The 14,528-nt window shown below is 46.4% G+C and overlaps 2 protein-coding genes across 2 annotated transcripts in view; one reads left to right on the forward strand and one right to left on the reverse strand.

Moving 5' to 3' along the window:
- Nucleotides 1–318: 318 nt before the first annotated feature.
- HOPX (HOP homeobox) lies at nt 319–8,847 on the forward strand. The gene is made up of 3 exons (XM_027102856.1): nt 319–747; nt 942–1,098; nt 7,285–8,847. Exons 2-3 carry the CDS (start codon nt 955–957, stop codon nt 7,360–7,362), a joined length of 222 nt encoding a protein of 73 aa, XP_026958657.1. The 5' UTR covers nt 319–747; nt 942–954; the 3' UTR covers nt 7,363–8,847.
- A 5,587-nt stretch (nt 8,848–14,434) lies between these two features.
- The window catches only part of SPMAP2L (sperm microtubule associated protein 2 like), a 96,447-nt gene continuing 96,353 nt past the window's right edge, over nt 14,435–14,528 (reverse strand). Inside the window, exon 14 of the mRNA XM_027102854.1 lies at nt 14,435–14,466. The gene's annotated coding sequence lies outside the window, so the exon portion shown is untranslated. The remainder of the gene's footprint in view (nt 14,467–14,528) is intronic.

The following is a 14,528-nucleotide window of genomic DNA, read 5'->3' on the forward strand; positions in this document are numbered from 1 at the left end:
GCTGCTGTAGATCCTCCTCAGTTGGGTTTTGGCTCTATCTTGGAAGGCCTCATCTAGGGAGGAACATAGCGCAGTGGACTCTGGTGGGCCCTGTGGAACAATGTCCAGGCCACGCTGGGAAGTGAACAGCCGGGTTGACTGGAGGCCTCTGACTCATGGCTTTAGTTAGAAAAATCGGGGGTGAAGGGAAGGAGAAGGAGGTCGCAGATCGTAGAGTGACTCACACAAGCCCTCAGGTGGAACTTTCTCCTTACGCTGTTCCCGGCCTTAGGAACTGCAGGGGTAAATCACTGCGGACCTACCTTCACCTCTGTAAAAGGAAGAGATTAAAAGCGCCCCCCGAGTTCCCCAACTTTGAGAAGTAACTTCTGTCCTGTGGGTCATCTCCCTGAAGGAGGTGTAGGGGTGTGCAGCCCTCCCTGGCGAGGGCTGCAAAGTGCTAAACTACTTTAGAGGCGGCAGGGCGCGCACGGGTGAGGCGGCCCCGCCGCGGACTCGGGGCAGCCCAGCCACGCCATCTGTCAGGACTGTGCCCAGGGCAGCTCCTTCTCCCAGGAGGAAGCTTTGAAGACGGCTTTTCAAAATCACCGCCGCGCTTCCTCCACTCCTTCCTTAAAGGCTCACGGCCGGGAGGGCGCGGCGTCAGCTTCTTCCCACCACCCCAGACCACTGACCCCGGGGAAACTTGTAAAAATTCGGGGCAGGAGCGCAGCCCAAGGACGCGCAGCTCAGCGGCGGGACCCCTAGGTGCGCGCCCCTGGAAGGAGCCCGGGCAGGCTCCCGCAGCAGCCTGCAGCGCCGGGGACCCGTGCGCCGTGCGACCCTGGGCGGGGACAGCCCCGGGGGCTGAAGGTGCCCGGCAGCGCTCCGGATCGCCGTTCCTCCCTGCGTCCCGCCCGCCCGGGGCCTCGCTCACCCCGCCGCTTCTCCCTCTCCCGCAGCCGTGTCGGGACCATGTCTGCGGAGACCGCGAGCGGCCCCACTGAGGACCAGGTGGAGATCCTGGAGTACAACTTCAACAAGGTCAACAAGCACCCGGACCCCACCACGCTGTGTCTGATCGCGGCCGAGGCCGGCCTTTCCGAGGAGGAGACCCAGGTAAGCCCCCGCGCGCGCCCGACTCCTGCCCGCGGGGACCCGCCGCGCCCACCCTCGCCTGGGAGATCTCGAGAAGGTTGGGGGTCGCCCTTGCCCTCGGCTCCCGCTTGGCCTCCTTCCCCCGGCTCTTTCGTCGCTTCTGCCCGTACCCCGGGAGCCCAGACCTGTATCGCTCCCACAGCAGCATCCCAGCTCCCCGGCTCCACGGGCGCCAGGTCTGTCCCTCCACCCCAGCCCGGTGGCTCCCGCGGGAGCTGCTTAGAAGCCCCACGCCCACCCTCCCTTCTCCTTGCTTTTCCACTCTCCCCTACAGCACGGGCTAAACGCTCTCTCCTCCCTCTGGCCTGGGAGCAGCGTCCCTCGGCCCACTTTTGTCTCGCTTTCCCGGGTTTATTTTCTCCTCTGGGCTGGAAGCGAAACCTTTAGGAGAGGTGCAGTGTGCGCCCTCTGAGCCCAGCGCCCTCAAATCTATTCTCAGAGGGAGTGTCAGAGCTGGAAGGGATCTTAGTGATCAGCTATAAATTCAGTGCTCAGGTTTGGTAAACGAGGACACTGAGGTTTAGAGGGAGAGACTTGCCGTGATGGCACAGGTCGTTAAGCATGCTCTTTGCATCACATCGCGCTGCAGCTTCCGGTTAGCTGCAGAGCTAAAATTGCACGGAGCCAGGGAGATTTGGTTCCGGTTTTTAAAAATTCCACGGCTCTAAGGTTTAGGGTTCTTTTCTGGAGTTTTCTGAGAAGGTAGACATCTGACATTACAACTGAAGGAACAGGAAAAAGATGTCACCATAAGTGCATTGATTTATTTATCTATTTTAAAATCTCCTCTATTATCCTGAAAATTGTTTAGGGTAGAGAATGCAACACTGCCCATGATTTTTAACCGCTAGGTACAGTAGGTGCAGTATTGGCTCCTTCAACTGACTTTTTGTTTTTTTTTAAACCCCTGTCTAAACTCTTCTATTTCCCCTTTGGTCATGGAAAGACAATTAGTTCTGCATGATGATACCACTTGGAACTCCTCTAGCACCTCTCCCATGGGAGCCCAAAGCAATTCACACCTCTAGTCGCAGGTCTAAAGCAGAGACTTTCTTATTCTTCCCAACTTATAGACCAGAGCATTCAGACATTTTGTTCTCTCCTCACCATGAATCATACTTAGCTGAGGCTTAAAAGCTTGTCATGGGTGCTCCAGTGAATCCTAGAACAAAGACCCCAAGATCCATTTTGGATCCCAAGCCCAAAATGATTTTTTACTAATTAAGCCTTTGGAGAACTCGCCCATAGAAAATCCTCCCTCTCCTAGGTCAAACAGAAAGTCCAGCATATCAGTCTTTTGCAAAGGGAACAGATATCTGGCTAGCCAGAACCAGAACTTAATGGAAGGTGATGGACTGTAACCCAAGCCGAACAGCTCATGTTTCTCAGAACCCCAGCTCTCCCCAGGAGGCAGCCTGCTGAACTGTTGTCATTTACATCCCACACTATATTTAGAAAAGAGGAGTGATCACAGAGACAGTAACTCAGCTTTAAGGCTGTGAGTTTACCATGGGCCCCGTATTAGCCTGATTCTCCCTTGGCAAGTGACTGTCATTCCCTAAAGCAGAATGGTTATGCTGGCCTTTGTAACAGATGACACGTGCCGCCTAGTGCTCTCCGAGTACTAAATCATTTATTTGCCACAACAATGCTATGAGATGGGCACTCTTGGCTCCACTGTACAGAAAGTTTAAATAACTTGAAGACCACCACTGGGGAGTAGCAGCGCTGGGATCTGAACCCTGGCAGTCTGGCCCCCTGGCCCAGATGCTTAACTACCATGCTGTTTTGTCTCCACAGAAAAGGAATGGAAACAATTGGGTGGGGTGGGAGGGAAGCACTGAAAATTCAATTTATGTTCTATTTCTTCCTGAAAAAAAATCCATGCAGTAAATGACAGTCATCTCAGGCTATATTCAATCTTTCCTCAAGATTCACCTTATATGAGAGAACTGAACTGAGATCAGGTTGGGGGCAGGAAGAAAGAGAGGGCACCCTTCTATAACTGAGGTCAGCCAGTTCAGACCCCTACAGAGCAGGTTCCTCTGCCCCTTTCAGGCAGCCCTTCTCCCATCCCCCCCCACACACACACACTTCTCCCATCCTCAAATGAGTAAATGGTAGACTCAGCCCTGAAGTAAGCATTCGGGGGAATGAGTCAGCCTCATAGCAGGGCTCCTTGCTTCCTTTTCCTGCCATGAGGCTAACACCTTCTTCCTCCCTGAGATTGCCACGGCTCAGCTTTCCCCTCTGTCTTCCGGCATCAACCACAGGGAAGCATCTGAGACCCAAGAGCTCAGAGAGAGGAAAAATTTAGCAGTTTCAGGGAAAGAGGCTTCCTAGGTAACCCTCCGTCATCCCTTACCAGATTGGATCTCATCTTCCAACTTCCCATCGTTCCCTCCCATCCCCGTAACCCCTTCCCAACCCTCTCACCCCCATGTGACTGGTGGGTGAGAATGGTTTCCCTGTGGGGACCCTTTAAATAACTGATGGAGGCCAGGTTTGTTGGGCCTAAACATAAGCAGTGTCTGGTATCAGCACTTGCCCTGTTTCTTCTATTTGTTAGCATTGCCCTTTTCCATGAGAAAAGGTCATCAAAGCCAAAATAATATTTCTTTCATATGCTTGGTCCCTTATGCCTAATACCACCCACTTCCAGAATGGGATTCATATTCATTTTCCTAGAACAAGTAACACTAGGAGAAGAAAAATAAGCATGTGATGGTCCTATGAGATAGTTAACTCAAGCTAATTCACACTGCTGATACGTTGACAAAGGCAATGCTGAAATATTCTCTGACTGGGGCCTTTGACCTCTTTATAACTGTCCCACTGTAGGACAATGTTCTTTACTTGGGGTGGTGGTGGTGGGGGAGGGACACCTATAGGAACCCAGAATGAAGAGAAGGATGCTCTAATGGAAATAACTTTTTAAGGTGCATTTGCTGGGGTCCTAGAATGGGTTTTTTCTCATGACAGTAATTAGATATGTCCTATATTTAAATTAGAGAAACCTTACAAAATCTCGACCCCTGTGTCTTTCATTATTTTGAAGTCAGTGTGAGAAGGGGCTGGGAAAGCTCTTATCAGCCCCTTGGGAGGTTAGAATGATCTTCCATTTTCTATTATCACTGATTCAATCCCAGTGTAGTTGGCGTTGGTTCTTAGATTGGTTTCCAGGATTTTTATCCCCTCTTGATGTCCTGGGACTCTTCCTAGAACCCTGGTTTTAGTTGTTAGATGTCTTATCAATGGAATAAAGACCTCTAAAGGTCTCCTCCTAAAAAGAATGAAATGTTAGTTACTAGAGAAAAGGACAGGAACAATATTATTCTGCCTCACCCCTTCCCCATCCCAGTGTCTAATTATCATCTGTTCTCTCAGAGTAAATAAACCTCCGTCAATGGGCAAGGCTAATGAGGGCATCCATTCATAAGCAAGCAAGGGATGAATGTCTTTCCCAGGGGATGACTGAAACAAAGAAGAGAAGGAGAGAGCCAGGTGGAAAATTAGGATTGATGTGAGTGAGATGTGGTAAGATTCAGCTCTGGAGGTGAAAAAGGCAAGCAAGGTGTTTAATGACTTTTGTTGGAGAGCAACTGGTTTGCTAAATTATTATATACATGTGTGATTTAAAAAATATATATCTGTGGAAAACAGTTGAGCTTTTCTTGAACCTCCTCCCATCCCCCAATGCTAGGGTGCAATTTATTAATCATTTGGATGCCAACTCACCGATTCACAGATTTGGTCATTGCTGAAGTTACGTTCAGTAACTGTAAGTTAATATTTTGCTTCATTCCTAGTATAAAGGTGTGGGTGGCTCTTCTGAATGAAGCCAGCTCAATCATTCTGTCTTAAAGGAATCCTGATAGAAAATGAGCCTTTCCCCCTCCAAGCTTTAATTAGTCAGTCTGTAAAACTCTGCCATTTATTCAGCTCTAGAAACTGCAAATTCTGTTTAATCAGACCTCGTCGCCTTGAAACCCCTGCAGAGCTACCTCATTAATGAAACTGGAACTATGCTGCTCTCACACCAGATTCCAGAGTTAACTAAATACACACATGGATCACAGAAGCAAATAGGCCCACCTTTAGCAGTAGAACGTTGGTTAAAGCCACCAAAGATACATGAGCTCTCTATTCTCCTTAAGGTTGGAGATCCCCAGGAGTGAACTATGGCACCCAGAGAGCAACCCCCAAAGAGAAGGCTTCCCTACGAGTAGTCTGCTGCCCTTGGCTTTAGATTACTTTTCTCTGCTGCCACACCACAGTACAAAGGTATATAAGACAACTGATCTTGACAGGTGTTAGGCACTTCAGTGTGTAAACTGTTGAACAGTTAGGGAGAGTTGTAGGCGTGGTCCCTTGCTGTTCAGCCAGGTGAGCATTGGTGCAGAGCCCTAGGCGGTGCTGTGGGCTCGCTCCCTTCTAGCTCTACAGACCTTGAGCCTTAGAAGCACTCCTTCCCCTGTGGTTCTCGCCCTTTCTTCTCATCTTGGGCTTATGCTGAAATGCCTTTTGATTCCCTAGATCTCCGCAGAGATGAGGTCTTCCCACGCATGGCCCTAGAGCCCACCCTGTTTGTTCAGAGGTTGAATCTGCATCTGGCTGTGCCAAGTCAGAGCCCTCTAGGTGTTTCTCACCATACCATCTCCATCAGCACATTCCAGGTCTGGCACCCATCCCACAACTGTGTTCTTTTTGCTTCCTTTCTGTCCCCTCATCTACTGACCCCTAGAACAGGTAAATTTTAGAAACACTACAAGGGACAGTAGATAGCCCCTAAGTTTACTTCTTCATTTACAGTTGAGCTGACTGGCGCTCTAACTTCCTCAAGTTCTGAGCCAGTTGGTTACAACAAGCTTCCTGTTGGCAGGGCCCAGGACTGCAGAGCCCCCAGTGGTCACCTACCCAAGCAGTATGACATGAAAACGTCTTCATTCTCAAAGTGTGCCATGATGTGTGAAAGGTTGGGAAGCACAGGAGAATAAAGCCTGGAGGTCCTGCCTTCCCACAGAGCCTCTACTCATCCTCTCCCATGTGGATTAATGCTTGCTGCTTCTATTTCTTCACTATTGCCTCTTCAATGTTGTTGTTCAAAAATCCAGATTCCTCCTGGCCAACCTGGTTCATACCCCAGACTATTCCCCAGCATGGGTCTCCTCATCTCCACTTTGCAGAATCCCCCGCCCTTCAGGGGTATAATAAAGGCAGATCTATATGCCTTTATATGCATTTTAAAATGCGTAAAATATGTTTTAGCCCTCACATGGTACCTTGTCTAGAAGTATCCCATCTGGGGCTTTTCCTAAATCCATGGTCACTTTTGCGAGGTGTGAATATTTGGGTCACACAGAGCTAGAAGATTTTGAGTAAACTGGGAATCCCACTTGCTCTTTTCTCACTGTTCAGTGGCCCTGGAGCAGGAACGATTGGTCTAGACTACTCCATGGATCCTCAGAAAGGAGTGCCCCAAGGTTGTTCAGCGCTTAGTTTTTCATTCATTTTATTCAACAAACTCTTACTAAGTGCTACTGATGACCAAGGCCCTTGAGATCATCACACATTGATGAGGTATAGCAGCCATACAGATTTATCTGGGGCATCAAGGAGATGCTTCAATTTCTTTTATTCATTCAACAAACATTTATTAATCTCTGTTAAGCCCTTATGCTAGGGGCTAGTGACGATAAGATGGATGCAGACTCTGCTTTCATGGATCTCATATTCTAGAAGGAAATGTAGATTAAAAACAAGTGAATACACAAATAAATTAATTACAGATATTAAAAGTTCTGTGAAGGTAACAAAGTATGAACACAGAGAATAGGAGATGGATGGAGAATCTACTTGATAAAATGGTTAGGGAAGGCCTTACTGAGAAGGTTCTATTTAAGCTGAGCCCTGAGAATTATTTATCATCAGATAAATAATGAAGGTCAGATATTCTAAGCATAGAAAACAGTATGTACAAAGGTCCTGAGGCAGAAATATAAGTATCACAATGAGATGAACCATCCCCAGGGACTCAGACTGCTTTCCTCTTTTCCAGCTGGGCCACAGAAGCTACTTTTAGCAAGGGAATGGACATTTCAGTTTTTCAGTATGTGACAGGTAATTTTGCACATTTCCCTCCTCCAGAAATGGTTCAAGCAGCGCCTGGCCCAGTGGCGGCTGTCAGAAGGCCTACCCTCAGAGTGCAGATCCGTCACAGACTGAGGAGATGGTGGTCATTGGCGGCTTCCCTCCATGAAGACCATCTGCTGTTTCTCTCCTCAACTTAATCAAGCTCTTTTGGTTTTTCAGTGTAGTGTCATATGCTCCTCTGTTAGCTGTCCTCCTATTTAACACAACGTTGTATTTTTTTTTTAATGTATATAACTAGAAAAGAAAATAACAATAGGAAGCTATGGGCAGCTTCTGTGTAAAGCAGTGGCTTGGCTGGAAGTGGTGTGGCTTGCATTTCCTTTGGGTCATGATGACAGATGGTGTGAAAACCATCTAAGTTTTCTTTTTGACCATCACCTCCCAGTAACAATTTACTTTCACCATCCATTTCAGAGCAGACAAGGCCTCTGTTGAGAAGGTAACATGACCAAGAGGGAGAAACATTTCCTTCTAATTCTACTTCCCTAAGTCATTTTCCTTGTGTTTCATTTAATACACTGAGATTGAGTGAGAATACAGAGTGAATTTGAGTTATTCAGATTCCATAAAGCAGTTCCTTGGATTATAGCTGAATTAACTTGGAAAGCACTCAGGCTGGAAGACAGAAACTTCCACTGGCAGAAAATCAAGTAACTAAGGAAAAAAATCCATAGAAGTCTTGAATTTACCTTATTTAAATGCATTTGTTAAATTCATTTTGCTAAACAAAATGAACGGTGTTTTGTCTCTAAAATGATTTTCTAAATAAAACCTTAACATTTTGTTGAAAATGCATTGAGTCCTCTGCAGATTTTTAACTGAATAATAAGCATATCAAAGAAAGACAGAATAGCTCAACATAGAAGCCGCCTGACAAAAAAGCTGTCATTTTCTAAATCCTTGCTACTCAGAGTCGTCCAGCACTGGCGTCATCAGCATTAGCTGCAAGCTTGCGAGAAGTGCAGAATCTCAGACTCCAATCCAGACCTACTGAATCAGAATCTGCATTTTCAACAAGCTCTCCAGGTGGTGTCTATGCACATGAAAGCCTGATCAGCACTGCTCTAAAGGACTCTACAGTGGATTTGCATCCACTTTCTGTCAGAGCACATTAAACATCTTAGCAGTCCATTAGTTAAGATTGCGTTTGATTGCATGAAGCAGTAACTTGATTACAATGGATTAACCAAATAGGCTTTTTGTATGTTTGTTTAATTGATTAGTTATTTTTACATAAGAAATCAGCAGGTAGGTTGCTCCCTAAGATTGCCAAGAACTTGCAGACATTTTATCTTCCTACTTTCCTATCTTTAGCATGTGGCTCTTGTGTTTATGGAGACAAGATGGATGCATTTCAAGTAAAAAAGGAAAAAACAAAGGGAAATGTCAGCTAAGACTTTTCCCTGTAAAAAAGGTTCCTGGAGGCCCCCATCTAGGGACTTCTCCCTACATGTCACTGGCCAGAACTGGGTCACATGGCTACTCCCAACTGCAAGGGAGTTGGGAAGGTGAGCCTTTTTAATTGGACATAGTACTGCCTTGAGAAAAATTAGGGTTCTGTTGGTAAGAAAGAAGGGGAGGATGGATATTGGAAAAGCCACTAGCAGTGTCTGCCAGCCCAGCCCAGAATGATGCTGGTATGCACTTCTGAACTCTTACCTACAACGCAGGCACAGTCTTTTCAGTTCTTTAAAATAAAGAGCCCAGAATAAGAAATACTAGCAGTTATGCAGAATACAAATGTTTACAAGATTCTTCTCTAAACAATACACAGTGAACCACGGTCTGAGCAGAACAGCCTCATCTGGCTTGCTCCTCTGCAACCTAACTGATGGTGGTCTGAGAATCTGTCAGCACAGGGCTGGATACTGACAACACTTTCTGGAAAGAAAGAAGGGAGGAGGTGGGGACAATACAGGAATGTGAGCACATCATACATACCCGCATAGAGAGTATTCTTTACCTTTCAAAGCACTTTCATAGACACAGACTAACAGAGAGAGAGAAAAAAAAGTGCTGTTAATATGACTGTAGGCAAAGCAGATCCAGACAGAGCATGGAGATTTGCCCATGTCAGGCAATGAGAGGGATGCTAAACCAGGTCTAAGCCCCAGCTCAGAAGTCTTTCTCCAGCACACCAGAGACATGATTCTAGAATAAGCCATCTGAGACAAGAAGAGTTAACCAGCTGGGCAGAGAGTGTGCCTTTAGCTGGGAGCTGAGAAGCATGTTTAGGACAGAAGGATCACTTCCTGTGTTTATCAGGCCCAAGAGTCAACAGTCCTTAAATAGCAGATGCTGGAAGGGAATAAGGATCAGGTATCCTTTAACTAATTAATTATTCAATTAATATATAGGTCTAACTAGAGCCAAGTTTTTTATTTGTTCATTTTTGCATTTGAAGGACTCCTTGATGATACCACAGTCCTTAACCACCACACAACTGCAACCAACCACTTTGCCCAGTTTTCCTCTCTGTCAGTTTTTCAGAGGCCTACCCATTGCCCTAGTTTCTCGGTGTCATCAACCTTAATTAGGTTGATCTAGTGTTCAGCAGGTGGAGTGAAATCTTAAATGTACCTGAGTCTCCACCTCTGCACTGCTGGGCAGCCTCAGGGAAAGAGTCAGTGCCCTTTTAAATGTAAATTTGTTACCAATATTAACCTCCTTGAGTTTACTTTTTCAACTGTAATACAAAGATAGCAATACTCTACTAAAAGAAAAAAAGCACTTTGTAAATAGTAATAATAATTACTATTGCTAGTACTCTAGAGCGCTCTAGCTCTAGATCAAAATCTTTTTAGAGCTCCTTCTAACTCTAGATCAGCTCTGTTTAGAGCTTGCTGCGCCATCCAGTTTGGTAGCCACTAGCCACATGTGGCTACTGAACACTTGAAATGCGGCTAATCCAAACTGAGACGTGCTGTAAAGTGCACACCAGATATCAGAGCCCGAGTATGAAAAAAGAAAATGGAAAATATCTCATGCATAACTTTTCTCTTGGTTACACGTTGAAATCATAGTGTTTTGGATATACTGGGTCAGATGAAATAAATGATTGAAATTTGAAAAAATAATAATAATTACTACTGCTACAAAGTACTAATGAGGACAGGGAAAGGTTCATTTTGATGCCTGAGATAAGCGTTAACCAGAACCCAGAGCTCTAACTGACTTTTAATATCAGGAGTCTCTTCTGGACACCCAGGGTCACACGGCAAAGTGGTAATACCCACCCCAGGCTGGGAAAAACTCTGCACGATCCCCTCTTTCTTCGCTGTGTGTCCTACTTCTGTTGCTGACACTGTTGGCTGCTTAGCCTGATAATTATTCCCAACCCCTCTCTCTGTTACCTCCTTTGTCTACCAAGGTTGCTGAGGCTGGAAAACCAAAATACAATACTACACCTCCTTACGTGGAGCTGTGGTCATGTGACACAGTCTGGCCAATGAGGTTTAGGTTTAAGGGGGGAGGGGTGGTGGTGGTGGTGTGGGGAGGGGGGAGGGGGCAGTGATAGAAGGCTTTGGGGAAGAGTTTTTTTGTTTTGTTTTTTTTGGCTGTGTGGGTCTTTGTTGCTGCGTGCAGGCTTTCTCTAGCTGCGGCGAGCGGGGGCTACTCTTCGTTGTGGTTCATGTGCTTCTCATTGCAGAAGCGTGTGCTTCTCTTGTCTCAGAGCACGGACTCTAGGCACGTGGGCTTCAGTAGTTGTGGTGCGTGGGCTCAGTAGTTGTGGCTCGCGGCTCTAGAGCACAGGCTCAGTAGTTGTGGTGCACGGGCTTAGTTACTCTGCGGCATGTGGGATCTTCCCAGACCAGGGCTTGAACCGTGTTCCCGGCACTGGCAGGCGGATTCTTAACCACTGCGCCACCAGGGAAGTCCTGGGGAAGAGTTTTGTGTTTCTTGCTAAAAGGTACAGAAGCAGCAGGCTCTGTCCTTTTCTCTTGTCTTGAATGGCACCAGTTTCATTTGTTAATTGTAGAAACAGATAAGCAAAACCAACCCCAAACAAACATACAATAAAACAAACAAACCCATAAAAATTAACCATGATCTCACCATGCAGAGGTAACCCTAATATTAACCATAATATTCTTGAGGGTAGGCATGTTTTCAGTGCATAAATACACAGGGAGCAGGGAGAAGAGACCATTTTAGGAGATAGCTGCTGTTTGAACCACTGCTCTGAGAGGATGTATAAATGAAAAACTCTTGTTTTTCTCTGCTACAACACTCTACTCAGAATATTTCACTTCTGACACCAGATATGTGGGGGTTTTTCCCCCACATGCAGCAGTCCTGTGACACCAATTGGATGTCTTGCAATTCAATTCGGTCTGACACTGTCTACCTGGAGTTAGCATCAGATCCCACAGGTTAAGGGCTCAGTCCCACAAGACTGCCCCCCACTTCAGATGCCAGTTGCAAGCCCAGGTTGTTACCTGTGCTTCTGATTGATTGGCTGCAAATTGAAGGTTTCCAAGACCCCCTCCTCGGATTGGATTGGTTTGCTAGAGCAGCTCACGGAACTCAGGAAAAGTTTTCTTACCAGATTACCAGTTTATTATAAAGGATATAACTCAGGAACAGCTAGATGGAAGAGATGCAAAGGGCAAGGTATGCAGGGGAAGGATGTGGAGCTCCCAGGCCCTCTCTGGGCACAGCACTCTCCCAGCACCTTCACCTATTCACCAACCCAGAAGCTCTCTGAACCCTGTACTTTAGGGGTTTTTTATGGAGGTTTCATTATAGAGGTGTGATTGATAAAATCATTGGCCATTCACGATTAAACTCAATTCCCAGCCCCTCTCCCCTCCCTGGAGGTCAGAGGGGGAGGGGTGGGGCTGAAAGTTCCAACCCTCTAATCACCTGATTTGTTCCCCCAGTGACCAGTCCCCATCCAGTGGTTATCCAGGGGCTCTCCAAAAATCACCCCCATAACATAAATTCAGGTGTGGTTGAAAGGGGCTTGTTAATGAATAACAAGATGCTCCCTTCACCTTTCTCACTCTGGAGATACTTCAGAAATTGGAACTATTTGAGGGCAAAAGACCAAATCCTGTAACACAAGATGCTCACATGACTCTTATCACTTAGGAAATTACAAGGGTTTTAGGAGCTGTGTGCCAGGAGTAAGATGAAGAGCAAACATATGTATTTCTTATTATGAATCACAATATCCTTAGAAAGATTCTTCCTAAGGGAGAATTTGCTCTTTTGTTTATGAAAGCGTCCTGATGAGCGTTGTTGGCTATAAAACACAGGTCTAGAAGGAGAAAAAAAAAAAATGAAGAATTCAGTGGCTGTGCACAATAAAGTAGCAGGAACTTGGGACTGTGTCCCCTGGATGCTCAGGTAGGAGGCTAGCTGGGGCCCTCAGGCACTGAGAGGAGAGATGGAGAAGAATGATCTGGTATGGGTGTGCAGGCTCCAGCAACAAGTCTGCTGACCCAGAAGACTGGTGGATTTGGCTCAGAGACTTCAAAATGTCAAATATTCATTTTAAATGAACACCTGTACGATGCTGGTACACTGTTGCCATTCAGTCACTGCTCTTTGTTATCTTCTACCTTTAGGAAAGCACTATTGCACAAAATAGCCTTGCATTGGTGATGCTTTGGGAGCCGGGAAAGGAGCTGCTTGGGCCACATTTGTGGCCCACAGTGGACAGCAGAAGCTCTGCTTCTGTCTGCTCTCTTCTTATAAAGGGGTAACAGCACCCCTTTACATTTGGGGAACACCTCCCACTTCATGTGGTCCTGGTAGAGCAGTTAATCACAGTGTCCCAGGTTCCCCACTCTACTCAGAATTAGACACACGACCCAGACTGGCCAATCACAAAGCCACCTCCCTTCACACACAGGGACTGAACCAAGGTGTGAGCTCTTGACCTAAGCTGAGCCAATCAAAATCCCTCACCAGAGTTTTCCCAACTGGACCGGGAGGGGCAGTTCTCTATTAACCTCGTGCATGGAGAGTTGTGAGGGTGGAGGCCTGGGGTTGCAGGCAGCCATCTACCCAGCCACGTAGAGAAGGTTACACTGTAATGAGAGAGAATGGAGGCAAGCAGAGATGGAAGTTAGAGAAAGAGACAGACAGACAGACAGACAGCAGCTAGGTCCACTCTTCCCTCAGGCCATCCCAGCCTTCCTAGCTCTGTGAACTAGTGAATTCCCTTCTTGGTGTGTCTGTCATTTGCAGCAAAAAGAATCCTAACTAATGGGAGAGGGAAGAAAGGAAGAGAGGAGTGCGTAGAAGGAGGAATATTGGCCACTAGGGGAATTATGAATCCAGGAGAAGCAGGAACTTAGAGTAGAAGAGAGCCAGGAATACATAGGCCAACAAACCCTGAAAGTAACTGGACAGAGTACCAGACATTTCTCAATCACTGGGGACTTGAGAAAAAAGATTATTTTTCCATATTAATGGAAAAGATGATTACTAACAGGTAGATAATATATGGATATTAAGTACATACGTTTTTGAATTAAGTGCAAACATATGGTAGATATGATTTTGTTACCTTCCTGGGGACATCTGGCTACTCACCCTCAACCCTGGCCACCTCCATGTAGAAATCTTGTTCACATATTCCACCGTCCACTAAAGGGTCATTTTAAAACCTCACATCGTTTCAAATGTATCCCTGCCCAAACTCAATGTCAAAGTAACTAGCAATAATAATGGTATAATTTAAAACTTCATATTCTCATCCCATGATGGAAGTACTAGGAGGTAGTGGAGCACATGTAAGTCAGGCAGGGATGCAGGACATGAGCCACGGTTTATGTTGACAAGGAAGGACAATAAGATTTCTTGGTTTTCAGAAGGCTGGTGCTTTGATGGTGTGGTCTCTATGAACTATTATAGGCATGAAGAAGCAAAGGTTTCTAGAGAGCCTCTCCCTTCAGCTTCACCATCAGCTGTATTCTGACAAATATTTCAGCACTGCTGCACTGGGGATGTACTCCTGTAAACATAAATTTCAATGTGGCTTCTTGTAAGAGTTCACCACCTAAACTTAGGAAAATATGAGAAGGCTTCCCTGGTGGCGCACTGGTTGAGAGTCCGCCTGCCGATGCAGGGGACATGGGTTTGTGCCCCGGTCTGGGAAGATCCCACATGCCATGGAGCGGCTGGGCCCGTGAGCCATGGCCGCTGAGCCTGCGCGTCCGGAGCCTGTGCTCCGCAACAGGAGAGGCCACAACAGTGAGAGGCCCGTGTACCGCAAAAAAAAAAAA

This window comes from Aethalodelphis obliquidens, unplaced genomic scaffold (assembly GCF_003676395.1).
Source record: "Aethalodelphis obliquidens isolate GAN/ISIS:26980383/991018 unplaced genomic scaffold, ASM367639v1 scaffold6, whole genome shotgun sequence".
Lineage (NCBI taxonomy): Eukaryota > Metazoa > Chordata > Mammalia > Artiodactyla > Delphinidae > Aethalodelphis > Aethalodelphis obliquidens.

Coding starts and splice junctions, on each gene's coding strand:
- HOPX (XM_027102856.1), top strand. CDS start 955: ATGTCTGCGGAGACCGCGAGCGGCCCCACTGAGGACCAGGTGGAGATC. Junction 1,099..7,284: donor TTTCCGAGGAGGAGACCCAG/GTAAGCCCCCGC, acceptor TCCCTCCTCCAG/AAATGGTTCAAGCAGCGCCT.